The sequence below is a fragment of the Trachypithecus francoisi genome, unplaced genomic scaffold (genome assembly GCF_009764315.1).
Source record: "Trachypithecus francoisi isolate TF-2019V2 unplaced genomic scaffold, Tfra_2.0 Lachesis_group18, whole genome shotgun sequence".
NCBI lineage: Eukaryota > Metazoa > Chordata > Mammalia > Primates > Cercopithecidae > Trachypithecus > Trachypithecus francoisi.
Genome location: NW_022681463.1, coordinates 67809832 through 67831646, shown reverse-complemented (window position 1 = coordinate 67831646; position 21815 = coordinate 67809832). Strand labels below are relative to the sequence as shown.

General features: G+C 38.3%; 1 protein-coding gene across 4 annotated transcripts in view; it reads right to left on the bottom strand.

Moving 5' to 3' along the window:
* CAB39L (calcium binding protein 39 like) overlaps positions 1-21815 on the bottom strand; it is a 137438-nt gene that overhangs the window by 95334 nt on the left and 20289 nt on the right. For 3 of the 4 annotated variants that reach the window (XM_033176870.1, XM_033176875.1, XM_033176871.1), the window contains exon 4: positions 2682-2716. The exons of the other annotated variant lie outside the window; for it this stretch is intronic. In XM_033176870.1, coding sequence (XP_033032761.1) covers positions 2682-2716 — 35 coding nt within the window. The remainder of the gene's footprint in view (positions 1-2681; positions 2717-21815) is intronic. 4 annotated transcript variants of the gene reach the window in all.

Below are 21815 nucleotides of genomic sequence, written 5' to 3'. Positions count from 1 at the left end.
CTGAAATATACAGAGCAGTCAAAAGAAAAAATAATAAAAATAAGGTAGCATGCCTGCGGGATCTAGAAATAGCCTCAAAATGGCAAATATAAGAGTCATTGGCCTTAAAGAGGAGGTAGAGAGAGATTGGGGTAGAGAGTTTATCCAAACAGACAGCAGAGAACTTCCCAAACCTAGAGAAAGATCAACATTCAAGTACGAGAAGGTTATAGAACACTAAGCAGATTTTGCCCCCAAAAAACTACCTTGGGACATCTAATACTCAAACAATGAAAGGTCAAGGATAAAGAAAGAATCCTAAAAGCAACAAGAGAAAAGAAAATAATAACATATAAAGGAGCTCCAACACATCTGGCAACAGATTTCTCAGTGGAAATGTTACAGGCCAGGAAAGAGCAGTAAGACATATTTGAAGGTCTGAAAGAAAAAACCTTTTATCCTGAAATATTATATCCAGTGAAAATATCCTTCAAACATGAAGCAAAAATAAAGACATTCCCAAACAAAAGCTGAGGGATTTCATCAACCCAGACTTGTCCTACAAGAAAAAGTAAGGGAGTTCTTCAGTCTGAAAGAAAAGGACATTAAGGTACAACAAGAATCATCTGGTCATCTGGGCCAGGCACGGTGGCTCACACCTGTAATCCCAGCACTTTGGGAGGCTAAGGCAGGAAGATTTCTTGAGCAGAGAAGTTCAAGAACAGCCTGAGTAACATAGCAAGACCTCATCTCTACAAAAAAATCAAAATTAGCCAGAGTTGGTGGCGCATGATTGCACCACTGCACTGCAGCCTGGGTGACAGAGCAAGACCCTGTCAAAAAAGAAAGAAAGAGGGAATGAAGGGGAAGGGAGATTGTGCCATTGCACTCCAGCCTGGGCTCGAAACTCCATCTCAAAACAAACAAACAAACAAAAACTAGAAATCCAGATTAGGGTCAGATTATGGAGAGACTGAGTGCTAGGTGAATGAGCTAAGTAATCTGTGGACAAAACGGAGCCATGATGTGATCAGAACTTTCCGTAATAAATGTGAATTTAGCAGTGTATTAAGAAGAATCAAAAGGGGAAAGAAACAAAAGCTGATGAAATTAAAGGTAACTCAGTAGTCTAGGATGACAGTGAGGGTAACCAGACAGTGGGAATAAAAGGACTACAAGAGTATAAGAAAGAATAGGTTTGGCAACTGAAAAAAATGTGAATAGTAATTGAGAGACGAGTCAAGATCACAATGGGTTCCCATGCCTGTGTGAGAGTAAGCAGGTTATACCTTTAAAACATATAAGAACCACAGGAAGAAAAGTAAATTTTATGAAATAGCCAGTTACTTGATCTATAACAAGTCCGAGATGCCAGCAAGACTTCTGGATACAAATGCCCACAGGCAGCTGGACATACGGAACTAGAACTTTGAGAGAAAACAGACCGGAGCAATATATCTGGGGGTCATCCATCCTGCCACTGCAGTACGAGAGAGACCAAAAAGAGAGCCAAGGACAAAACTTCAAGAAACATCTATAGGTATTGGTAGAAAAAGGGCAACTGGCTGGGTGTAGTGGCTCACCCCTGTAATCTCAGCACTCTAGGAGGCAAATCACTTAAGTCCAGAAATTCAAGACCAGCCTGGACAACATGGCAAGACCCCTCATCTCTACCAAAAAAATATATACAAAAATTAGTTGGGTGTGGTGGTGCACTCCTGTGGTTCCAGTTACTCAAGAGGCTGAAGTGGGAGGATCGTTTGAGCCCTGGAGGCAGAGGTTGCAGTGAGCCGAGATTGCACCACCATGCTCCAGCCTGGGCAACACAGTGAGACCCTGTCTCAAAAAAAAAAAAAAAGAAAAAGGCAAATAAAGAAACAGTGGTTAAAGAGGGAGAGGAGAAACTGAAAAGTATGCTATCGTATGACCAACGAAAAGGGACCTTCGGGAAAAAGAAGCATTTAAAAGTACTTACTACCCAACCCTGTAGTCTAATTTCTAAGTCCCACTTTCAATTCTTACAAAGCAAAAGTATTAGTGGGAAAGGGGCCTTTAGAGAACCACTTGGCACAGAGAAAGGGACTTTTAAGAATTCATATTCCCTAAATTCCTAAAGACATAGACTGGTAGTCAGCAAGACCAAAGACAGGCATAGACCATCAGAGCATACAGCAGTATAGAAAAGCATGAGGCAGGCAGAGGACTCCAAGCCAGCCCTTCTGGGAAACTCGTAACACTGGCTCTGATCTAGGTAGCATACATAGCCCAAATCTCCCATGCCATGCCTAGAACACTGTATGGGAGATTGGAGACTTAGTAGTACCTGATGCAACAATAGGATTAGGATTATAAGAGGTTAGGGATGAGGTAATAGAGAAATGAACATATATTACTGTTTCCAAGTGTTGGATATAAAGAATAGAAGGACAGCTTGAAGGGCTTAATAGAAGAGGTTTTTGTTTGCTTAAAAACAAACAAACAAAAAACCACTTTCAACTCTTGGTAGATTGAGTGGGACAGACAGGAGGAAGGTAGAAGACGAGAAGGGGATAATTATTGGGGCATGATCTTTGAGATTACAATGGAAGGGATCAAGAACATAAGTGGAAATAATATATATTTTTCTAAAATGAGAAGGAGGAGAAAGCATGAGTAGAGACTGCCCAGGGAAAGAGGAATGAAGTTAGGAAGCACATGCTTACCTCAGTTTTCTCAGAAAAGCAGGACTCACCATCATCTGAACAAAACAAAGGTAGAGTAAGAGAATATGTGTTTGAGCAGACTGAAAATTGGTCTTACCAGAAAACCCACATGTGACTGGGTGCAGTGGCTCATGCCTGTAATCCTAAGCACTTTGGCAGGAGGTAGGAGGATCCTTTGAGTCCAGGAGTTCAAGACCAGCCTGGGCAACATAGGGAGACCCTCTCCCTATTTAAAATAAAATAAAATAAAATAATCCACATAAATACAGTAAGAAGAAAAGCTAAAAGGTGTGACTCATGTACACCAAATCCTGTTTAACAGTTAAAATTCCGCTTATATCCATACAATTCCACTTATATCTAAACAATATAACAACACTAAGTGAAATACTGTACATGCTATGATTTTCCACCAACTGCCCAATTTAAGGAATAACAAAGGATGAGGTTAAGAAACAGATCTTGGAGTCCCGAGATTCAATATATAGCTAGCATCATAACAACAACATGGGCTTAGTGCCATAACCACAGGCAGATGGTGATACTAATAATTCTCATATTTCCCCGTCCTTCTTTGCTGGATCCATGTTCTGTTTTCTCCACAACTGGTGCTTTCATGAAAAGTTCTTGCTCGAGTCAGTTAAGAACACAAGATACCTTTTAGTAAAAGAACAATTCCCACCCTGTTGAGAACTGATGCACATTCTCTTTTTATGAGGTGTGTCATACTCCAATTTTCCAAGTTTTTACACATTTTCACTTTTCTACAAATTTCTGAAACAAGAACTATACAAAAATTGTATGTTGGAAAATCATATTATTACTGTTATAAATCTTTAACAGTACAACTTGTAAGCTGGTGCTCTGAAGCCAAGAAGAAAAACAGGATCTAAAGAGAACACAGAAAGAAAGGACAGAGAAAGAAGCAGGCTGAGTGAAGGGGCAGAAAACCTTGAGTTATAAATAACTTGGTTTAAAATGTCAAGGGAAACTAGTCTCAAAGTGTCTCTTTCTACAGAGTTATAAAGCTTTTTAATAATGAAAGTACTTCAGATGGCAATTTTCAGAGTCAAAGCCATTTATGGCAAACAAATACATAGCATTGGTAATATAACATATTCAGGTAATTTACTGAATGGAAAAATCTCTGTGGAATTCATCCAGTAATTATAGTGGATTCTATTTATAAAACATATTTTACCACAAATCTGAAGACTTATAAAACATGATCTAGCATAGGAGAAATGATTATACTCCTTTAATAACTATTAATCACAGAAAAAGTTTTAATAACTGTAACCACAGAATGGCATCTTGTTTTACAAATAAAATACAAACCAGTGTACTGTTCTAGCTATGCTGATTCTAGAAATGTCTTTTTACCTTTTAATTTTAAATTAAATGTCCATTAAAAAAGTATTTTTTATTTCCTGTGCTTCCCTAATTGTTTTAAAATCTCAGTCCGGTGCAGAGACTTGTATCTGCAATCCCAGCACTTTGGGAGGCTGAGGCTGGTGGATTGCTTGAGTCCAGGAGTTTGAGACCAGCCTGGGCAACATAGTGAGGCTTCATCTCTATCAAAAATACAAAAAATTTGCTGGGTGTCGTGGTGTGTGCCTGTAATCTCAGCTACTCAGGAGGCTAAGGTGGGAGAATCTCTTGAGCCTTGGAGGCAGAGGTTGCAGTGAGTCGAGATTATGCCACTGCACTCCAGCCTGGGCAACAGAGAGAGACCATCTTGAGAAAAAAAAAAAGACAATCCCCCGCCTTCCTCTTCTCTAATTCCACTTCCCAAGGCTAAACACTATTCAAAGCGCTATCCTTCCAGACCTTTTTTCCAGGCATACATAGATATATGTATTTGTTTGAATACACACCAAGGTAATTTTTAAATGAGATAATACTATACACACTGCATTATAATTTCTTTCTTTATAGTAGATCTTGGATTTCTCTACATTTGGTAGCTCTATTTCATTCTTTTAAAAGTGCTGCTTGGTTGCAAAGTAGATGCACTTGGCACCGAAAACTTAAGTATATCCCGAGGATGACCCTGAATGCAGTTCACAGTTCCGAGCTAAGGAATCTAGGATAGGTTGGAGATCCATTCCTTATCTATGAGGAACATTTGAGCCCCCAGCCTGGCTCATGGAACACAGGGCATAGAGGGGATCGAGATCCTTTGTTTTGGGTTAAATGAAGGTTACCAGGTGGAGGTTGTTAGGGAGAAGGCATTAAGTGAAAATGCTGTGTAAACTGCATGACTGTTGCAAGCAGTTGTTTCTCTTACCCAGCCCACTGCCACTGGACTCTCTCCCCTGTATGTAAACTCCTCCAAAAACCCTCTGTCTCCTTTGCTGGCTCTGGGTCTCTTTGGCCTCTAGAATCTGGTGCCATCCCCACTGGAGTTGACAGGGGTTCAGCACAAATTGGTGTTCCTTAATATTGCTGTACCACAGTTTGTTTAACCACTTCTCTATATATAGACATTTAGGTAGGTGAGGGTGTTGTTTTTTGTTTTTGTTTTGCTATCTTATAATATATTTTAAAATTAGTCACTGATAACATAAACAAATCCGAATTTAAAAACACAATGTTAATTCTCCTTGGAAAAAAGCTATAAAGTGATTATTGTATTATTCTAATAATACAGGTAAATAAAATTTACCTTTGCCATTTAAAAAAATGGGAAAAAACACAATTACTTTTGCACAAATCTAATAATGAGCACTTTTTTCATTTTAAATATTTTGGTTTCTGAGAGTTGATAAACATGCAAAAGCTGTCATTGGTTTCAATATAATGTTATCAATAATTCTGAATATTTACACATGCAACTAATTTTCAAATTAACTGCCCATTATGGCTTTTGGATATGCACTGGATACCCAGTGTGTTTGAGGGCTAAATCTCACTAACTCTCCACTATTACTCAATTACATTAAGCCAGCAGTCTCCAACGTTTTTGCACTAGAGGATGGTTTTGTGGAAAGCAATTCTTCCACGGACCTGGGGGTGCAGGGTTGGGATGCAGAGAACGGTTTTGGGATGAAACTGTTGTATCTTAGGTCATCAGGCATTAGATTCTCATAAGGAGCCTGCAACCTAGATCCCTCACATGCACAGTTCACAGCAGAGTTTGTGCTCTCTATGAGACTCTAATTCAGCCACTGATCTGACAGGAAGCAGAATTCAGGTGGTAATGCTCACCAGCCAGCCACTCACCTCCTGCCGTGCTGCATGGTTCCTAACAAGCCATGGACAGGTACAGGTCTGCAGCCCAGGGGTAAGGGACCCCTGCATTAAGCAACTCTTAATTGGTGTTTTCAGAAGCCTAGTGTGGTACTAGGTTCTCTAAGGAATTCAAAAGAGGTCTGTGACAAAAGATCTGTCTTCAAGGAGCTTGTACAACTTTTGTTTGGGGGGGGAACCCCTTAGCTATCTACACAAAATAATTACACCTGAATACAAAGTTTTGAAGAAAATACAAAAGAAAGAAGAAACATGCAAGGGACTAAGGTATATTTTACCTTATTTTATCATAAGGTAAAATATAGAGATTACCAAAGTGAGGAAAGAAAACAAGTAAGCGAAAGAAATGGGACTTTTTAAATTGTACAAAAATCATAGACTTTATAAATTCTTCTAACAACATATTTCCTGAAGACTTGTTAGCAAATACCTAAGAAATGGGAATTCAGATGCACTTTGAAAAAGTACTAGGATTTGGATATAGTGAGATAGAAAAAGGAACAATATTCCAGCACAGGAAAACACTTTTAGCAAAAATTCGAAGACTGGAATGAAAGTAGAAAAAGGACAGAAAGGTAGGGAAATGGGGGAAGAGAAATTTGTGGTTAAAGGGGAAATACATAGGGAAGTTTTTGAGGTGGGGTAGTGGATAGGGAGGGCACATATATTTGTTGTCAAAGGAATAAGCCTGGAGAGAGGTAAAAAGCTGTTCCCTGCACACCTCACCCAACATGTTTTGGTCCCATTTCAACCAATACTCACCCTCTTCACGGCTTCTACAAGAAATCCAGATGCACCAAGTATTTCCTGGCTTTCGTAAGTTTTTATTTGTGAAGTCACAGTGAAGTGTCACAATACACAACATAGCATTTCTCAAGAGTTCCTATTCATTTCCTGCTGGATCTTCCCTGTGCCTTTCAAGTTTTTCTTCCCTTTTTTAAACAGAAAATTTAAAGTCTATCTCAGCTTCTAGTTCCAAATATGTATTCCTAACTCATCTTAAACCTCAACAAAACAGAGTCTTCCGATGGCCAGGACATAACTCCTTAAAAGACAATTTAACAACCGTCTCCAAACACTTGAACAAACCCTTTGTGGATTCAACATTCATCACAAATGAATTATCCAGGCTTTTCTTTGAAACAAATTCTGCATTTTCTATACAATTCTTCATGCTTACTAAAAGATTAACAATTTCTCCATTGGGATAGAGTCAAAACTGCAGATGAAAGATTTGCCTTAGTAAAAAGAAGTATAACTTTTATAAAAAACAGAATCATTCTTTTCAAGAAATAGAGGTAGCAACAGTTTTTTAAATTAAATAAGAACTAGAAGAATGTAGTGAGACAGAATCTCATATACCGCTGAGTAGAACAAAATCCCCAGGAACCTTTCTTGAAACAATTTACCAGAATACTCATGCTTTTTAACATACTAATTCTACTAACAAAAAGCTATCCTGAATAAATAGTCAGAGATGGCTAGATGTTCAATGATGTTATTGCAATGTTATTTACAAAGGAAAGCCAAGAGTATCTACAAAATGGAAATAGTTGAATAAATTACATTATGCTACCATCTTAGAATATTACAGAGATATAAAAACATTTTAAGTGCCATATATATTCATATAATAAAACATGTTAAGTAAAAATCAAGAAATAGGACTAATAATTCAAATTCATTTTAAAATTATATCTATATATACACAAAATTATGTGTGTGTGAAAAGACTAGAAGGAAATACAACAAAATTTTAACACTAATTTTCTCTGGGTAGTAAGATTATAGTTTTTTTTTCTTCTTTATAATTTGCTGTAACAATCAAATTTTCTACAATAGCATTTATAAGTTGAAATTTTGTTTCAAAAAGGAAGCAGCTTTGTTTCCCCATTAAGTAGGCATTTAAAAAAATGTGGGCTTGCTGGGCAGTGCGGCTCATGCCTTTAATCCCAGCACTTTGGAAATACGAGGTGGGGGTGGATCACTTGAGGTCAGGCATTTGAGACCACCTTGGCCAACATGGTGAAACCCCGTCTCTAATAAAAATACAAAAAACTAGCTGGGTGTGGTGGTGGATGCCTGTGGTCCTAGCTACTTGGGAGGCTGAGGTGGGAGAATCACTGAAGCCTGGAAGGTTGAGGCTGCAGCTAGCCGAGATCATGCCACCGCACTCCAGTCTGGGTAACAGAGCAAGACCCTGTCTCTCAAAATTTTTAAAATAAAAATAAAACATGTGGCCAGGTGCGGTGGCTCACATCTGTAATCCCAGCACTTTGGGAGGTCGAGGCGGGTGGATCATGAAGTCAGAAGTTCGAGACTAGCCTGGCCAACATGGTGAAACCCTGTCTCTACTAAAAAATATACAAAAATTAGCTGGGTGTGGTGGTATGCGCCTGTAATCCCAGCTACTCGGGAGGCTGAGGCAGGAGAATCACTTGAATCTGGGAGGCAGAGGTTGCAGTGAGCCAAGATCATGCCACTGCACTCCAGTCTGGGTGACAGAGCAAGACTCCATCTCGAAAAAAAAATAAAAAAATAAAAATAAAATTTAAAATGTGGGCTCTGATTATTTATAATCTATACACTCTACACTATGGTACTGGTGAAGCCTACAGACTTCTGAGTTTCCATTATAACCTCATGTTGAGTAAAGTTTTAAGTGCACAGGAAGGGTGCTGATTTGGACCTCATACAGAACAACTTTAATGACACTACAATGTGAGCTAGTGGATGGCGAGGTTCATCTAAACTGGGTTGTAGTGAGGGTAGAACATGTCACTCTGTTACTGGTTTTAGAACAAGTAGAGACCAGTGGCCTATAATTCCAAATAGAAGAACTATTGCCCCTCTACAGAATGTGCTTTCAAACCTTAGCCCAACCCACAATAAAAAATATGGTTAACACAAAAACCCCAGTAACAAGCTAACATCCATGCAAGTAAAGCAAAAGTTTCACAACTGCTCTTACCACATCTGGTGCAGTCTGATATTGTCTATGCCAATTAATTTAATATTTTGAAAATGTGGATTGCAGCTCACCAAACTGATTTTATGACCCTCTAGTGAGTGGAAAGCCACAGTTTGAACAATGCTGACAAGGAGACAGTGCTCTTCCCCTGGACCTGTAGGAACTATGTAACGGAGTATCCAGTCATGAAGAAAACTGGCTCTGGAGCCTCGTGCCTGACTTCACTTACTGACTCTGCAACTCACAAGGTGCCTGGACAAATTAGTTAACCTCTCTGGGCCCCCATTTCCTCATGTGTAAAGTAGAAATAATGTACCTATGTCATAGGATTATTATAAGGATTAAATGAATTAATATATACATATAAAGTACTCAGAACAGTGCCTGGTACAGAGTGAGCACTGTATAAATATTAGCTAAGATTATTATTATTATTAATGTGCCTGCTGAGGAGGAAAAACACACACTGAGAATTAGGTAACATGTAAGAGAAAGTCAAGAGGTCCTACATATCCTCATGCTCTTGTTAGAAGCAGAAAAAGAAAACTGATAATCTCAAAATCTTCTACATAGAATCAAGCAAATGTTAGTCTATATTAATTTGGTGTTTCTCTTTGATGCCTAAATAGATATTCAAACTAGATCTCACAGTTTATGTTGGCATATAAAATCTCACTGGCTTTTACCTGAACCCAATCCACTCTTGATTAAGATAATGGTCGGATAGTAATCCATTCCTGATTAGTGTTGAATAGTTAATTTTGAGATAGTAAGCACTTTATATTCCAATTTTTAGAATAGCCTCATTGGGGTATCATTTACATGCCACAAAATTACATTGTTTTGTGTACCAGCCAATGATTTTAGGGGATTGAGGAGAGTTGTGTGATTCAATTTCAACACTGCAATTCAATTTCAGAACACTTCCTTTACTCCTATTTGTATCATCTGCCTACTTGCAGTCTGCTTATTTTAAATGAGGAAAACAATCATGCATTTCCAGGCCATCCAAAAACGCCAACTAATTCCCACAAATATGACTAACATATCCAACTTAACTATTTAACACTACTGTATCAGATAGAAATTACATTTTCCTTCTACAGTGAAGCCAACATGTCCTATAATGAAAATAGCCAACATGTCCTATAATGAAAATAAACAATATAATAATATGTTAATTGTATTAAAATATTATCTAAATTGGACTCAGGCACCTGGCAGAAGCAAATTAACAGAATCAAAATAACAGAAGCAAATAACAAGCAAAAACCTTCAGGGAAAGGGAAGAGAAAATAACGATAAAACACACCTTTGGGAGCTTAAGAAGATGAGGAGATTCTATTAGGGGAAAGACTGAAATAAAACTGTAACAGCCTCTCATGTTCTCCCAAGAAGTTTTCAGCAGTGCTTACAGGCAGAATTCTTATCCCATGTTTTCAATCCAGAAAGTAAAATTTGAGTAAAAAAAAAAAAACCCTGCAAGTCATTATGCTAAATACTCAGAAAGTGAGAATACCCACTAGGATGGCTATAACGAAAAAGACATACTAAGCACTGGCAAAAATGCAGAGAAACTGGAACTCTCAAACATTGCTGGTAGAAATGTAAAATGGTACAGCTGCTTTAGAAGCAGGTCAATAGTTCCTCAGAAATTAAACTCAGTCACCGTATAACCCAGCAATCCCATTCCTAGGTTTATATCCAAGAGAAATGAAAACATACACCCATACAAAAACTTATATATGAATGTTCAGAGCATTGTCCATAATACCCCAAAGGTAGGAAAAAAAACCAACAAATGTCCATTAACTGCTGAGTGGATAAATGTGGTACATTCATAAAATGGAACATTATTTGGTGAAAAAAGGAATGAAGTTCTGATACATAATACAATATGGGTGAAAACACTACACTAGGAAGCCAGTCTCAAAAGGTCACATATTGTATGATTCCATTCATATAAAATGTCCAGAATAGGCAAATCAGAGACATAAAATAGGTTCATAGTTGCCTAGAGTTAGGAGAGTTGAGAGGAAAGGGGAAGTGACTGCTAAAGTTACAGAGCTGCTTTGCTGCTTTGCAGGGTGACGAAAGGGTTCTAAAATAATTGTGATGATAGTTACATGACTGTAAACATACTAAAAACTACTGACTTGTACACTTCAATGGGTATTCTAGAATTCTAGAATATATTAATTCTATCTCAATAAAGCAAACACATTTTATTTTTTTTTTTTGAGACAGAGTCTCGCTCTGACCCAGGCTAAAGTGCAGTGGCATGATCTCAGCTCACTGCAACCTTCCCCTCCTGGGTTCAAGCGATTCTTCTGCCTCCTGAGTAGCTGGGATTACAGACATGTGTAACCATGCCTGGCTAATTGTATTTTTACTAGAGCCCGGGGTTTCACCATGTTGGCCAGGCTGGTCTCAAACTCCTGACCTCAAGTGATCCACCCACCTAGACCTCCTAAAGTGCTGGGATTACAGGCATGAGCCACCACACCCAGCCAAGCAAACATATTTTAAAAACATCATTTTGCCATGTGCTTTTTACTCTTTCACCTCATGTATATTTGAAGAGAACCATATGTTTTCAATTAATTTACATTTTATTCACCAAAATATTTTGTTTGTTTTTTGAGACAGAGTCTCACTCTGTTGCCCAGGCTGGGTGCAGTGGTGCGATCTCGGCTCACTGCAACCTCTCCCTCTAGGGTTCAAGTGATTCTCTTGCCTCATCTTCCTGAGTAGCTGTCATTACAGGTACATGCCACCATGCCTGGCTAATTTTTGTATTTTTAGTAGAGACACAGTTTCACCATGTTGGCCTGGCTGGTCTCAAACTCCTGACCTCAAGTGATCCACCCACCTTGGCCTCCCAAAGTGCTGGGATTACAGGCATGAACCACCCTTATTCATCAAAATATTTTCAAAGAACTATCTGATAAATATCAAGTCTTTCAAAAGATCTTCAAAAGCTTATTTTCCTCCTTTCGATCATAAAGTTCTATTCCACTGAAAAATAAGAAATTCCAGCCTGTGCAACATGGCAAAATCCTGTCTCTCAAAAAAATACAAAAATTAGCCATGTGTGGTAGCATATGCCTCTAGTCCCAGCTGCTCAGGGTGCTGATGTGGGAGGATTGCTTGAGTCAGGGAAGTCAAGGCTGCAGTGAGTCAAGATCACACCACTGCACTGCAGCCTGGGCAACAGAGAGAAACCCTGCCTCAAAAAATAGGAAGAAGAAGAAGAAGAAATGAAATTCAAAATGTAAAATCTCCAGTACTTGAATCATAGTTTTCAAATTCAGTTTTTGTACTGTCAATTGGCAAAACAACAACAAAAACCCCAAACTTTATTGTTTTAATCTATTTGGTTCATACTTTGCAAGAGATGCTGGATCTAGAAAACTTTAATCAGGGATTTTATGACCTTCCCCTCCCCAAACCCCGCCAAATCTGAATAAAGAGCTCAAACTACTTTTTTTCCTTCTTTTATTCCATATCATATAGAAGAATGCTACAGTTGCAAGCTATCTCTAAAATCCAGGGCCAAGATCAGCAATCCCAGTACTAAAGTCAAAAGAATCAATAAACAGTAAATAGGATTAATTAAATTCATTCTGTTTCCATTTGTCCAGTTTTTAAACACATTATTCAATCACAGCCATCATAAAATAAGAAATATTAAACATATTAACTTTAGATTAGAGGATGACAACTTTAAGGAAGTTGCAGATATCCATTTAGATATCCATGAAAGACAATTATAATACTCTTTAATGTACAAGATTTTATTATAATTTCTATAGCACTGTCAAGAAAAAAAGGAGGGAAGCCTCAACAAACTGACAAGGAGGCTAACAAATTTAAGTGTCTTGCCATATTTATCTATGTAAATAAATTCAGTTCTGAAAAATAATGCATAAATATACTTTAATGAGACAACTCCATTTATCCTCACCTTGTTGACTTTTTCATCTTATGTTTCCCAAATCAACTCCTTGGCTGGTTTATTAGGATTTTGCAATTATAGTTACATACTTTATGAATGTATTAGAGACAGCTAATTGCCTTCCAATATCCGTTCTCTACTTTTTCTCTAACAAAATGCTATTTATTTCATCATTTTGCCAAACAGTACAAAAGCTTAATTTTCCAGGCTCTTGCCTCAGCCTCCGGACTAGCTGGAATGAGAGCTAAAGGTGTCAGTGTGAGTTAGTCCTGGACAATAAAATGCAAGTAGGGGCTTCTGGGTAGACATATTTTTCTTTATTCTTCTAAGTAAAACCAAAAGCCATGTACATTATATTTATCATATAAAATGTGTTAGCTTTATTGAGATAGAATTAATGTATCCTAGAATTCTAGAACACACATTGTTCTAACATTATTAGAAATGCTAAGCATCAGTAGTACTGTTGGAATTACGAGAATTTGAAAGATAGCTGCATATAAGGTCAAGAATCAATAAGTAGAACTACAAAGCAGAAAAAAAAGTATTACATTTAAAATAACAGTAAACTCTAAGGGACTTAGAAATAAATTTAGCAAGCGAAGAACACATCTGCATGAAGAAAAAAATAATAATCATATATAAGGGCAAAGAATAAGATCTGAACAAGTGAGCAAAATATCTGTGAAGGATATTTAAATTAAAACCAAAAGGATTCTGACAGGTGGAGAGATGGTAAGCTGGCTAGGGACCTCAGGACCCAGGAAAAAACATGGTAATGATATCCTGAATTTTCTTATTTTTGCTTTCTATATCCCACTCTGGATACTGGTGAAGCCAGCAACCCAGGAACACCAAGTGCAAAGAAACTGCCTCCCCTCTCTGCCTGCCCCCGCAAAAAGACTGCTTTCTCTAGCCAAAGAAACATGAAAGGGGCACCAAGACAGAAAACTTTTAGGCAATAAATAACTCCAGACAAACACTACAGAAAAAAGTGAAACTCCACCTCATCCCCACCAGCAAAAACCAAGTGGAAAGCCTGGACTTCCATCCCTGTCCAACTGTAAGAGGAGGTACCCCAATCTCTTTCCCTAAATGGGGAACAAGGGGAAAGTTGGGACATTCATCCCCCTTGAGCATGATCTAATATCCCCCTTCCCCATCTGCGTTAGTGGAGACCACTGTAGGAGCCTGGACTTGCAGCCCACACATCAGTTGCAAGGTGCTCCTCCCCCCACTGCAGGAGTGGTGCCAGAGGGGACTTGTTGAGTGCCAGACTTTCACCACCACTTAGCAGTACCAAGGCCTCCACTCCACATGGTGTCAGTGGAGGTCCATCAGAGAGCAGTAATAAGGCACTCCTCTACCTCCTAACGAGCAGGGTACCAGTGGAGGCCTAGTGGAGAGCCTGAACCTCCTCCTCTACCCAGCAGTAACAAGCAAACCCCCTCCCCCAGGCTGTCAACTGAGAACGAAGAGAGAACCTGGACGTCCAAGCCCATCTGATGGTAATGAGGCAACCCTGTCCACCCCCAGCAGTAGTGTTAGAGGGTGCCTGCTAAAACACAGATTTAAGTAAGACCCAGAGTCTTATAATACACAACAACAACAACAACAACAACAAAACCATAATACACGAATGTCCAAGTTTCAGTCAAAAATCACTTATTAAATCACAAAGAGATTTACCATTTGTTTGATGTGTGTCGGGGAGGGATAACCTATTATACCAAGAACCAATAAGATCTCCAATTGAATGATTAAAGACAATCAAAAGATGTCAACACTGCGATGAAACAGCTTGACTGTGCAACAATTTTCTTTTCCTCTCAAAATCTTCTGACCCTTCAGATTAACATTCCACTGATACTGCACTTACATGGTAAATGCCTTTACTAATTTGTAAATTATAAACTTTGTGATAAAGGAACGAGTCAAGTATTTCCAAAGAATTTTAGCCCAAGGAAAAGTCGGCATTTAAAAATTTATTTCTGGCCGGGCGCGGTGGCTTACACCTGTAATCTCAGCACTTTGGGAGGCCCAGGCAGGTGGATCACTTGAGGCCAGGAGTTCAAGACCAGCCTGGCCAACATGGCAAAACCTCGTCTGTACTAAAACTACAATAAGTCAGCTGGGCATAATGGCATTTGCCTGTCTTCCTAGCTACTTGGGAGACTGAGGCAGAAGAATGGCTTGAACTGGGAGGCGGAGGTTACAGTGAGCTGAGATTGTGCCATTGCACTCCAGCCTGGGAGACAGAGCGAGACTGTCTCAAAATAAATAAATAAATAAATAAAATTTTAAAGTGTATTTCTCCCTTAATTTTTTTTTTTTTTGAGGGATGAGTCTCACTATGTTGCCCAGGCTGGTCTCAAACTGTTAGGTTCAGTGATCCTCCCACCTTAGCCTCCTGAATAGCTGGGACTGTAAGTGCACCCGGCTTCCCTTACTTTTTTATTTCTTAAACTTACCATTGATTAGAAGCAACTAGAATGAATTCCTTGCACTTCTCAAATTTATTATTCTCTAATATTCGTGTGCAATACTTACAAGAGTAAGAAAGACCAAAAGCATTTTAAAAGTCAATCTTTAAGTATTAAAAAACACTGGAAAGACTCATCAAAAATAATTGATGAATGAGATGATACTAAGTCAATTTTAAGAACACTAGAAAATGTTAATCTTATATTCTCAGTATACAGACTTTTTCCAAGTTATACGTAAAAACTAGGAAAAAACAAAATCCACAGACCTAATGCAGAAATGTGATATGGCTTCACTGAGGATAAAAAGAGGAAGAAACAGATGTGCTACTTGTGAAGGACTATACCATAGATCAGTGATGCTCAATCATTATTATCATCAGGATCACCTGGAGGGCAGGTGAAACGGATTACTGGGTCCTGTCCGCAGAATTTCGGATTAAATAAATCTAGGGCAGGTGTGAATTGGCATATCAAACAAGTCCCCACGGGATGTTGATTCTGCTGGTCCAGTGACCACATTTTGAGAACCACTGCCTTAAAGAGATGATGTCTGTGCAGATCACAAAATATAATAATAAAGGTCAGCTTTTGGAAGCCGAACTCTAGTGAAGCAAGCAGAACTGCTGTACCTAATGCTGAATTAAGATTAAGAATTAGGGTCAGGGGCAGTGGCTCACATCTATAATCTCAACACTTTGGGAGGCCAAGGTGGGAGGATCACTTGAGGCCAGGAGTTACAGAGCAGCCTGAGCAACAGAGCAACACCCCCATCCCTACAAAAAATAAAATAAAATAATTTATTTAAAAAGAGTAAAAATTAGTGGGAGAGAAAGGGAAGTCAACCCTAAGTTGCTGTAAAGGTAAAAGTTCATAAGAACCAGAAAATAAAAACAAATAAGCAACTCTCTTCCCATACATGACAACTTTATTAATGCATTTATTCAATATTTATTGAACAAGAACTATATGCCAGGTACAACACATGGAGAACACAAACATAAATAAACATTAACTGCTAAAGAGCTCATCATCTATAAGGTGAAACAGAACAAAAAGCAATTATAGACCTAGAAAAGTTAAGGAATTCAACTAAAATAACAAATACAGAAAAACCTTTTCGGCAAATTTGTAAGTTTTAACTTCAATGGAATTCTTACTCTTTGGTGACAGGAAAGAAAAAGGGAGAGACTTCACTCTATTAACAATAAGAATCACTAAAAATAGAATAACGAGTCCACACTGACATAAGTAATTGAATAATAAATAAATGGAAGAGAAGGGACAACCTCCTACGCAGAAGAATTCCAAGTAATTAGCAGGTGGAACATAACTCCCCACTCCCTGAGTGTGAGTTATAGATTATGACTTCTTTCCAGAGAGCAGCATGAAAAGAGAGGTGATGGAAACTTGACTGTGGAGAAACCTCACCAATACTACCTCAGCCTAGTGATCAAGGTCAGCATCAACAGTGGTAAGTCACATTGACAGTATGTGATGAAAATGGCACTGCACTTCTGAGATCTTCCTCAAAACTCATAACCCCAGTCTAATAAAGAGAAAAACATCAGACAAGTTCAAATTGAGGAACACTTTTAGAAAGCACTTGACCAACACTTCTGAACGCTGTGAAGGTCATAAAAAAAAAAAAAGGAACGTCTGAAAAACTGTCACAGCCATAAGGAGCCTAAGGAGACATGATGACTACATGTAACGTGGCATTCTGGAACAGAAAAGGCTCATTAGGCAAAAACCAAGACCATTCGAACAAAGTATGGACTCTCGTTAATGATAATGTAAAAATGTATCAGTATTAGTTCATTAATTGTAACATGTTAATATGTAACAGTTAATAAACTGGTTGTAGGATATATGGGAAATCTCTGCACCATCTTCGCAATTTTTCTGTAGATCTAGAATCGGTTTAAGAAATAAAATCTATTTTAAAACTTAAGAATTAACTTCTCAGAATACTAATTTAGTTTTTAAAAGTCACAAAATTCCAATGATGGAAAATAAAGGAATACATGAGTATATCACTGATTAAATAAACGAATAAATAAGCATATGGAGATTTGCTCCTGGCAGGAATTTCTAAATAAGTTTAATGTATATTTTATAATGAGAGAACGGGAATATCAAATTATGTGTTTTTAAGTTAACGGTACTGAGTTCATTTCACCAGAATTACACCATTATAAAGCTATGATTGACAAAATCCACAAGAATGCATTAAGCAGAAAACACGGCCAAAAATTTTTCAGTAGTAAAACTAATTTAAAATGTAATAAGCACAAAGCAATTCCAATTAAATAAATACTGAAATAAGATGTCAGTATAGAAAAGAATGAACCTGAATTAATATTTCATAATGCACATGGTAATACATTTCAGGAGGTTAAAAAAGTAAACCTAAGAAAAGCTGAAAAATAACTAAACAGGAGAACATTTTTTTATATTACCTTAGGAGAAAAATTTGAGTACTGAAAAAAAGACAATCAATTTGAACATTGAAAACTTTTATTTTTATATGAAACATAAAAACTTTTTATGCAATCAATAAAACAAAAATTACAGGAATAAATGTAACAGACTAGGAGAAATCATTACAAAGCTTGCTACCCAAAATATCCATATACAAAAATACAGGCATATGTAGAAAAATACATATGTCTATATACACATATATAGAGATGAGTATAAAAGTTCAGTTGTGCATTGTCAAGGGAATAATTTCCAAGTAGGAATACAATAAATGAATCAAGACAGAGCAAAACGCATAGCTCTGGTAGCAAAATTATTTGGTAAACTATGCAAAAACAGGCACAAAGCTAAAAATATTTACTATTTGGCTTTTTACAGAAAAGGTTTGCCAACCCCTGGGCTAAAGAGGCAAGTTAATTCATTGACCTACACAATTTTTGGTGAGGTCGAGAGAGTCATTACAGACAATCCTTTTCAAAAAAGGAGGAAAATGGAAAGTACATAGAATCAGGTTACTAAAATACAGAGGGAAATGTTGGAAATCTGGAAATTCGTTAAGACTCAGTCCTATTTCCATCGGGAAATGATTCTCCATGGCTCTGGGATCCGTCTTCCAAGTTCAGCCCTCTGAGTCACTCTTTCTTTTTTATGAAAGGTAGCACTCTTCTTTCTTTTTTATGAAAGGTAGCACTTGCTTTCTGCTGAGTAATTTTCTCATCATGCTTCCTGCTTGTAGAAGTTTGGGGGTTCAAAGGCATCTTTTCATTTTGTACTCTCTGTCCCCTTTAATCCAAGCTAGTAGTGATCCTCAAAATACATTTCTCTTAAAGCTTTGTGGGTCTCCTAGGAATCTCACTGGGGTTCTCTGCACTAAACAAAAGCCACATGCACAAATCTTTTTCAGATAAGCCCTCCTCTACCTTGAAATTCTGCTGAAATGGCTGCAGGATAAGGACCATTCCCTTAAGCTTTTTGGAAGCCCTATTGTTTGATTGAATGGATTGGTGAGTCACACCATTAGTCTTTCTTTAGAGGCCCTTTTATGTGACTGAAAAGTATTCCGAGGCAGAAACTTAGATCTTTCTTAAATATTAACAAAGGATTTTACAGCTACACTCTCAACTTTGTCCTTAGTTTTCCTGACAATGCCTTGGATCTGATCCTTGTTCAAGAAGGAAACTAGAATATTTCACCCTAAAATATGCTTCTTCAAAATATTTTTCTTTTTTTTTTGAGACGGAGTCTTGCTCTGTCACCCAGGCTAGAGGGCAGTGGCGCAATCTCAGCTCACTGCAAGCTCCACCTCCCAGGTTCACGCCATTCTTCTGCTTCAGCCTCCCAAGTAGCTGGGACTACAGGCGCCCGCCACCACGCCCGGCTAATTTTTTGTATTTTTAGTAGAGACTGGGTTTACCGTGTTAGCCAGGATGGTCTCGATCTCCTAACCTCATGATCTGCCAGCCCTGGCCTCCCAAAGTGCTGGGATTACAGGCGTGAGCCACCGCGCCCGGCCAATTTATTGCTCTTTATTGAAGATTTTCTATAAACTGGGATTTTAAACCACTCTAAGCCACTCTTGAGTTACTTTTCTCTCATGTGACCTGCACTGCAACATTACTAAATGTGCTTGTTTCTCTCTTGTTCATTTGTTTTTTGCTGCAGGAGTCTGTCCCAACTACGAACTTAGTAAGTTGAGGAAAATTATTATTTCTCCCTTTCACTTAGAAGAAGCCATTTCTTAATTTTAGCATCATTTACTGTTTGGAGAGGTGACATGGTCAAAACCATCAAGTCTCAGCTCCGTCAGGTTTATCAATCCTTTCTTTAGCATACTTGCTCCTCTCACTCTTTATGCATAAACCAGGTGGCACCTTCAAGTCTAGTTGGAAATCTTCTTAGCTACAGTACTCAGTTCATTATGCGCATTCTAGTTTCTACATTACTACAGATGACAGTGTTGCTTTATAAAGTTTATGCTACTACATTAGAAGGATCCCCTTTCCTCCAGTTTCTAACAAGATTCTCCCCACTTTCCTTTAAGCCCTTCCTGGCAACCTCACCAAAAAACATGAGACTACAGTTTCTCCAAGATACTTTAGGTTTACACTGACAGTGTCTTCAATGTCCATTCACCTTTCATCCACTACCAAGTTCTAAAGCCATGCCCACTTAAAATATTTGTTGCTGGGCACCACGGCTCCTATGGGATTGTTCCCAAAGCAATCCCAGCACTTTGGGAGGCCAAGGCAGGAGGATCACTTAAGCCTAGGAGTTTGAGACCACCCCTGGGCAACACAGTAAGACCACATCTCTACAAGAAACAAAAGAATTAGCTGGGCGTGGTGGTGCACACTTGTACTCCCAACTACTTGGGAGACTGATACAGGAAGACTGCTTTAGCCCAGGAGGTCAAGCCTGCAGTGAGCTGTGATAGCATCACTGCACTCCAGCCTGGGCAATAGCACAAGACCCTAGCTCACAAAAAAAATTGTTGACATCACTTGTCTTACTTCATTTGAACTGCTATATCAGAATAACATAGATGGGTGGCTTATAAACAATATAAATTTATTTCTCATAGTTCTGGAGGCTGGGAAGCCCAAGATGCAGGTGCCAGCAGATTTAGTGTCCAGTGAGGGCCCACTTCCTCGTTCCCAGATGGCCATCTTTTCGCTGTATCCTCACATAGTGGAAGGCGAAACAAGCTCTCTCAGGACTCTTACAAGGACACTAATCTTATTCATGACAGCTGCACCCTCATGACTTAATCACCTCCTAAAGGCCCCATGTCCAAATACCATCTAATTAGGGATTATGTTTCAACACAGGAATTCTGTGGGGACACAGTCTACTGCATCAATCAGTCTCTAGTGCCAGTATCAAATTAGTTGTCTACTGTGTAACAATTATCCAAAACTTGTAAGCTTAAAACACATAGCTTAAGATTTATTATTTCACATAGTTTCTGAGAGTCAGGAATCCAGGAGTAGTTAGCTAAATGGTTCTGACTCAAATGTCAGCCTCAGGCAGGGATGCAATCATCATGAAGTTTGACTGGAGCTGGAAGAAGGACTATTGGCTACTGGCTAGAGGCTTTGGTTCTTTGCTGTTTGGGCCTCTCCATAGGGATGCTCACTTGGCTAGCTCCTCCTGGAGCAAGTGATCAGCAAAAGTGTGATAAAGATGGAAACTGCAATGTCTTTAAGAATCTGGTCTTAAACTTAACATTTTGTTGTTTTTTTATTGGTCACACAGACCAGTCTTGGCACAGTATAGAAGAAGAATGAATCCACAGGGCACAAATACCAGGAGGTGGTGGGGGCCATCTTGGAGGCTGGCTGCTACAGTGGCTTGGCAATTCCAGGAAGAGTCTCATTTACAACATCCAAATAAGGAAGGAAAGAAACAGGGAGGGAAAGAGGGGAACTTCTTCACATAACTTCTCTTTTCTTAGGGGGAAAATATTGTTCAGGGAGCTCTCCAATAAACTTCTATATCTCTTTGGCCTGAAGAGGATAAAACAGTTACCTACTAAGTACAAAGGAGTCTAGAAAAATGCGTATCTGGCATTTTCTGCCTCAATCATAAAAAGAAAGCAGGAAAGTAGGAGGTTGGTATGACTTTTGCATAGACAATCAATGGTCTGCCACAAAAGTTAAGTAAAAAGCATAGCAAAGATAAATGAGTCAATGATTAAAACCACATATTTTGAATATATATTTCTAAATTCCAGAAATTAAATGGTTTACCTCAAAGATATCTGAAAATTTGTTTTTGATACAAATGTAAACAAAAAATGCTAAATTAATATTCCTCACTATAATTATATAGCAGTTTATAATATCCAGACTGTTCATATATGTATTCTTTACAATAGTCTTGAAAGAAAAATAAAGCAAATATTATTATGTTAGTCCCACTTTACAGATAAGAAACATGAATCAATGGTATGACCATAGCTTATTGCAGCCTTCAATTCCTGGGCT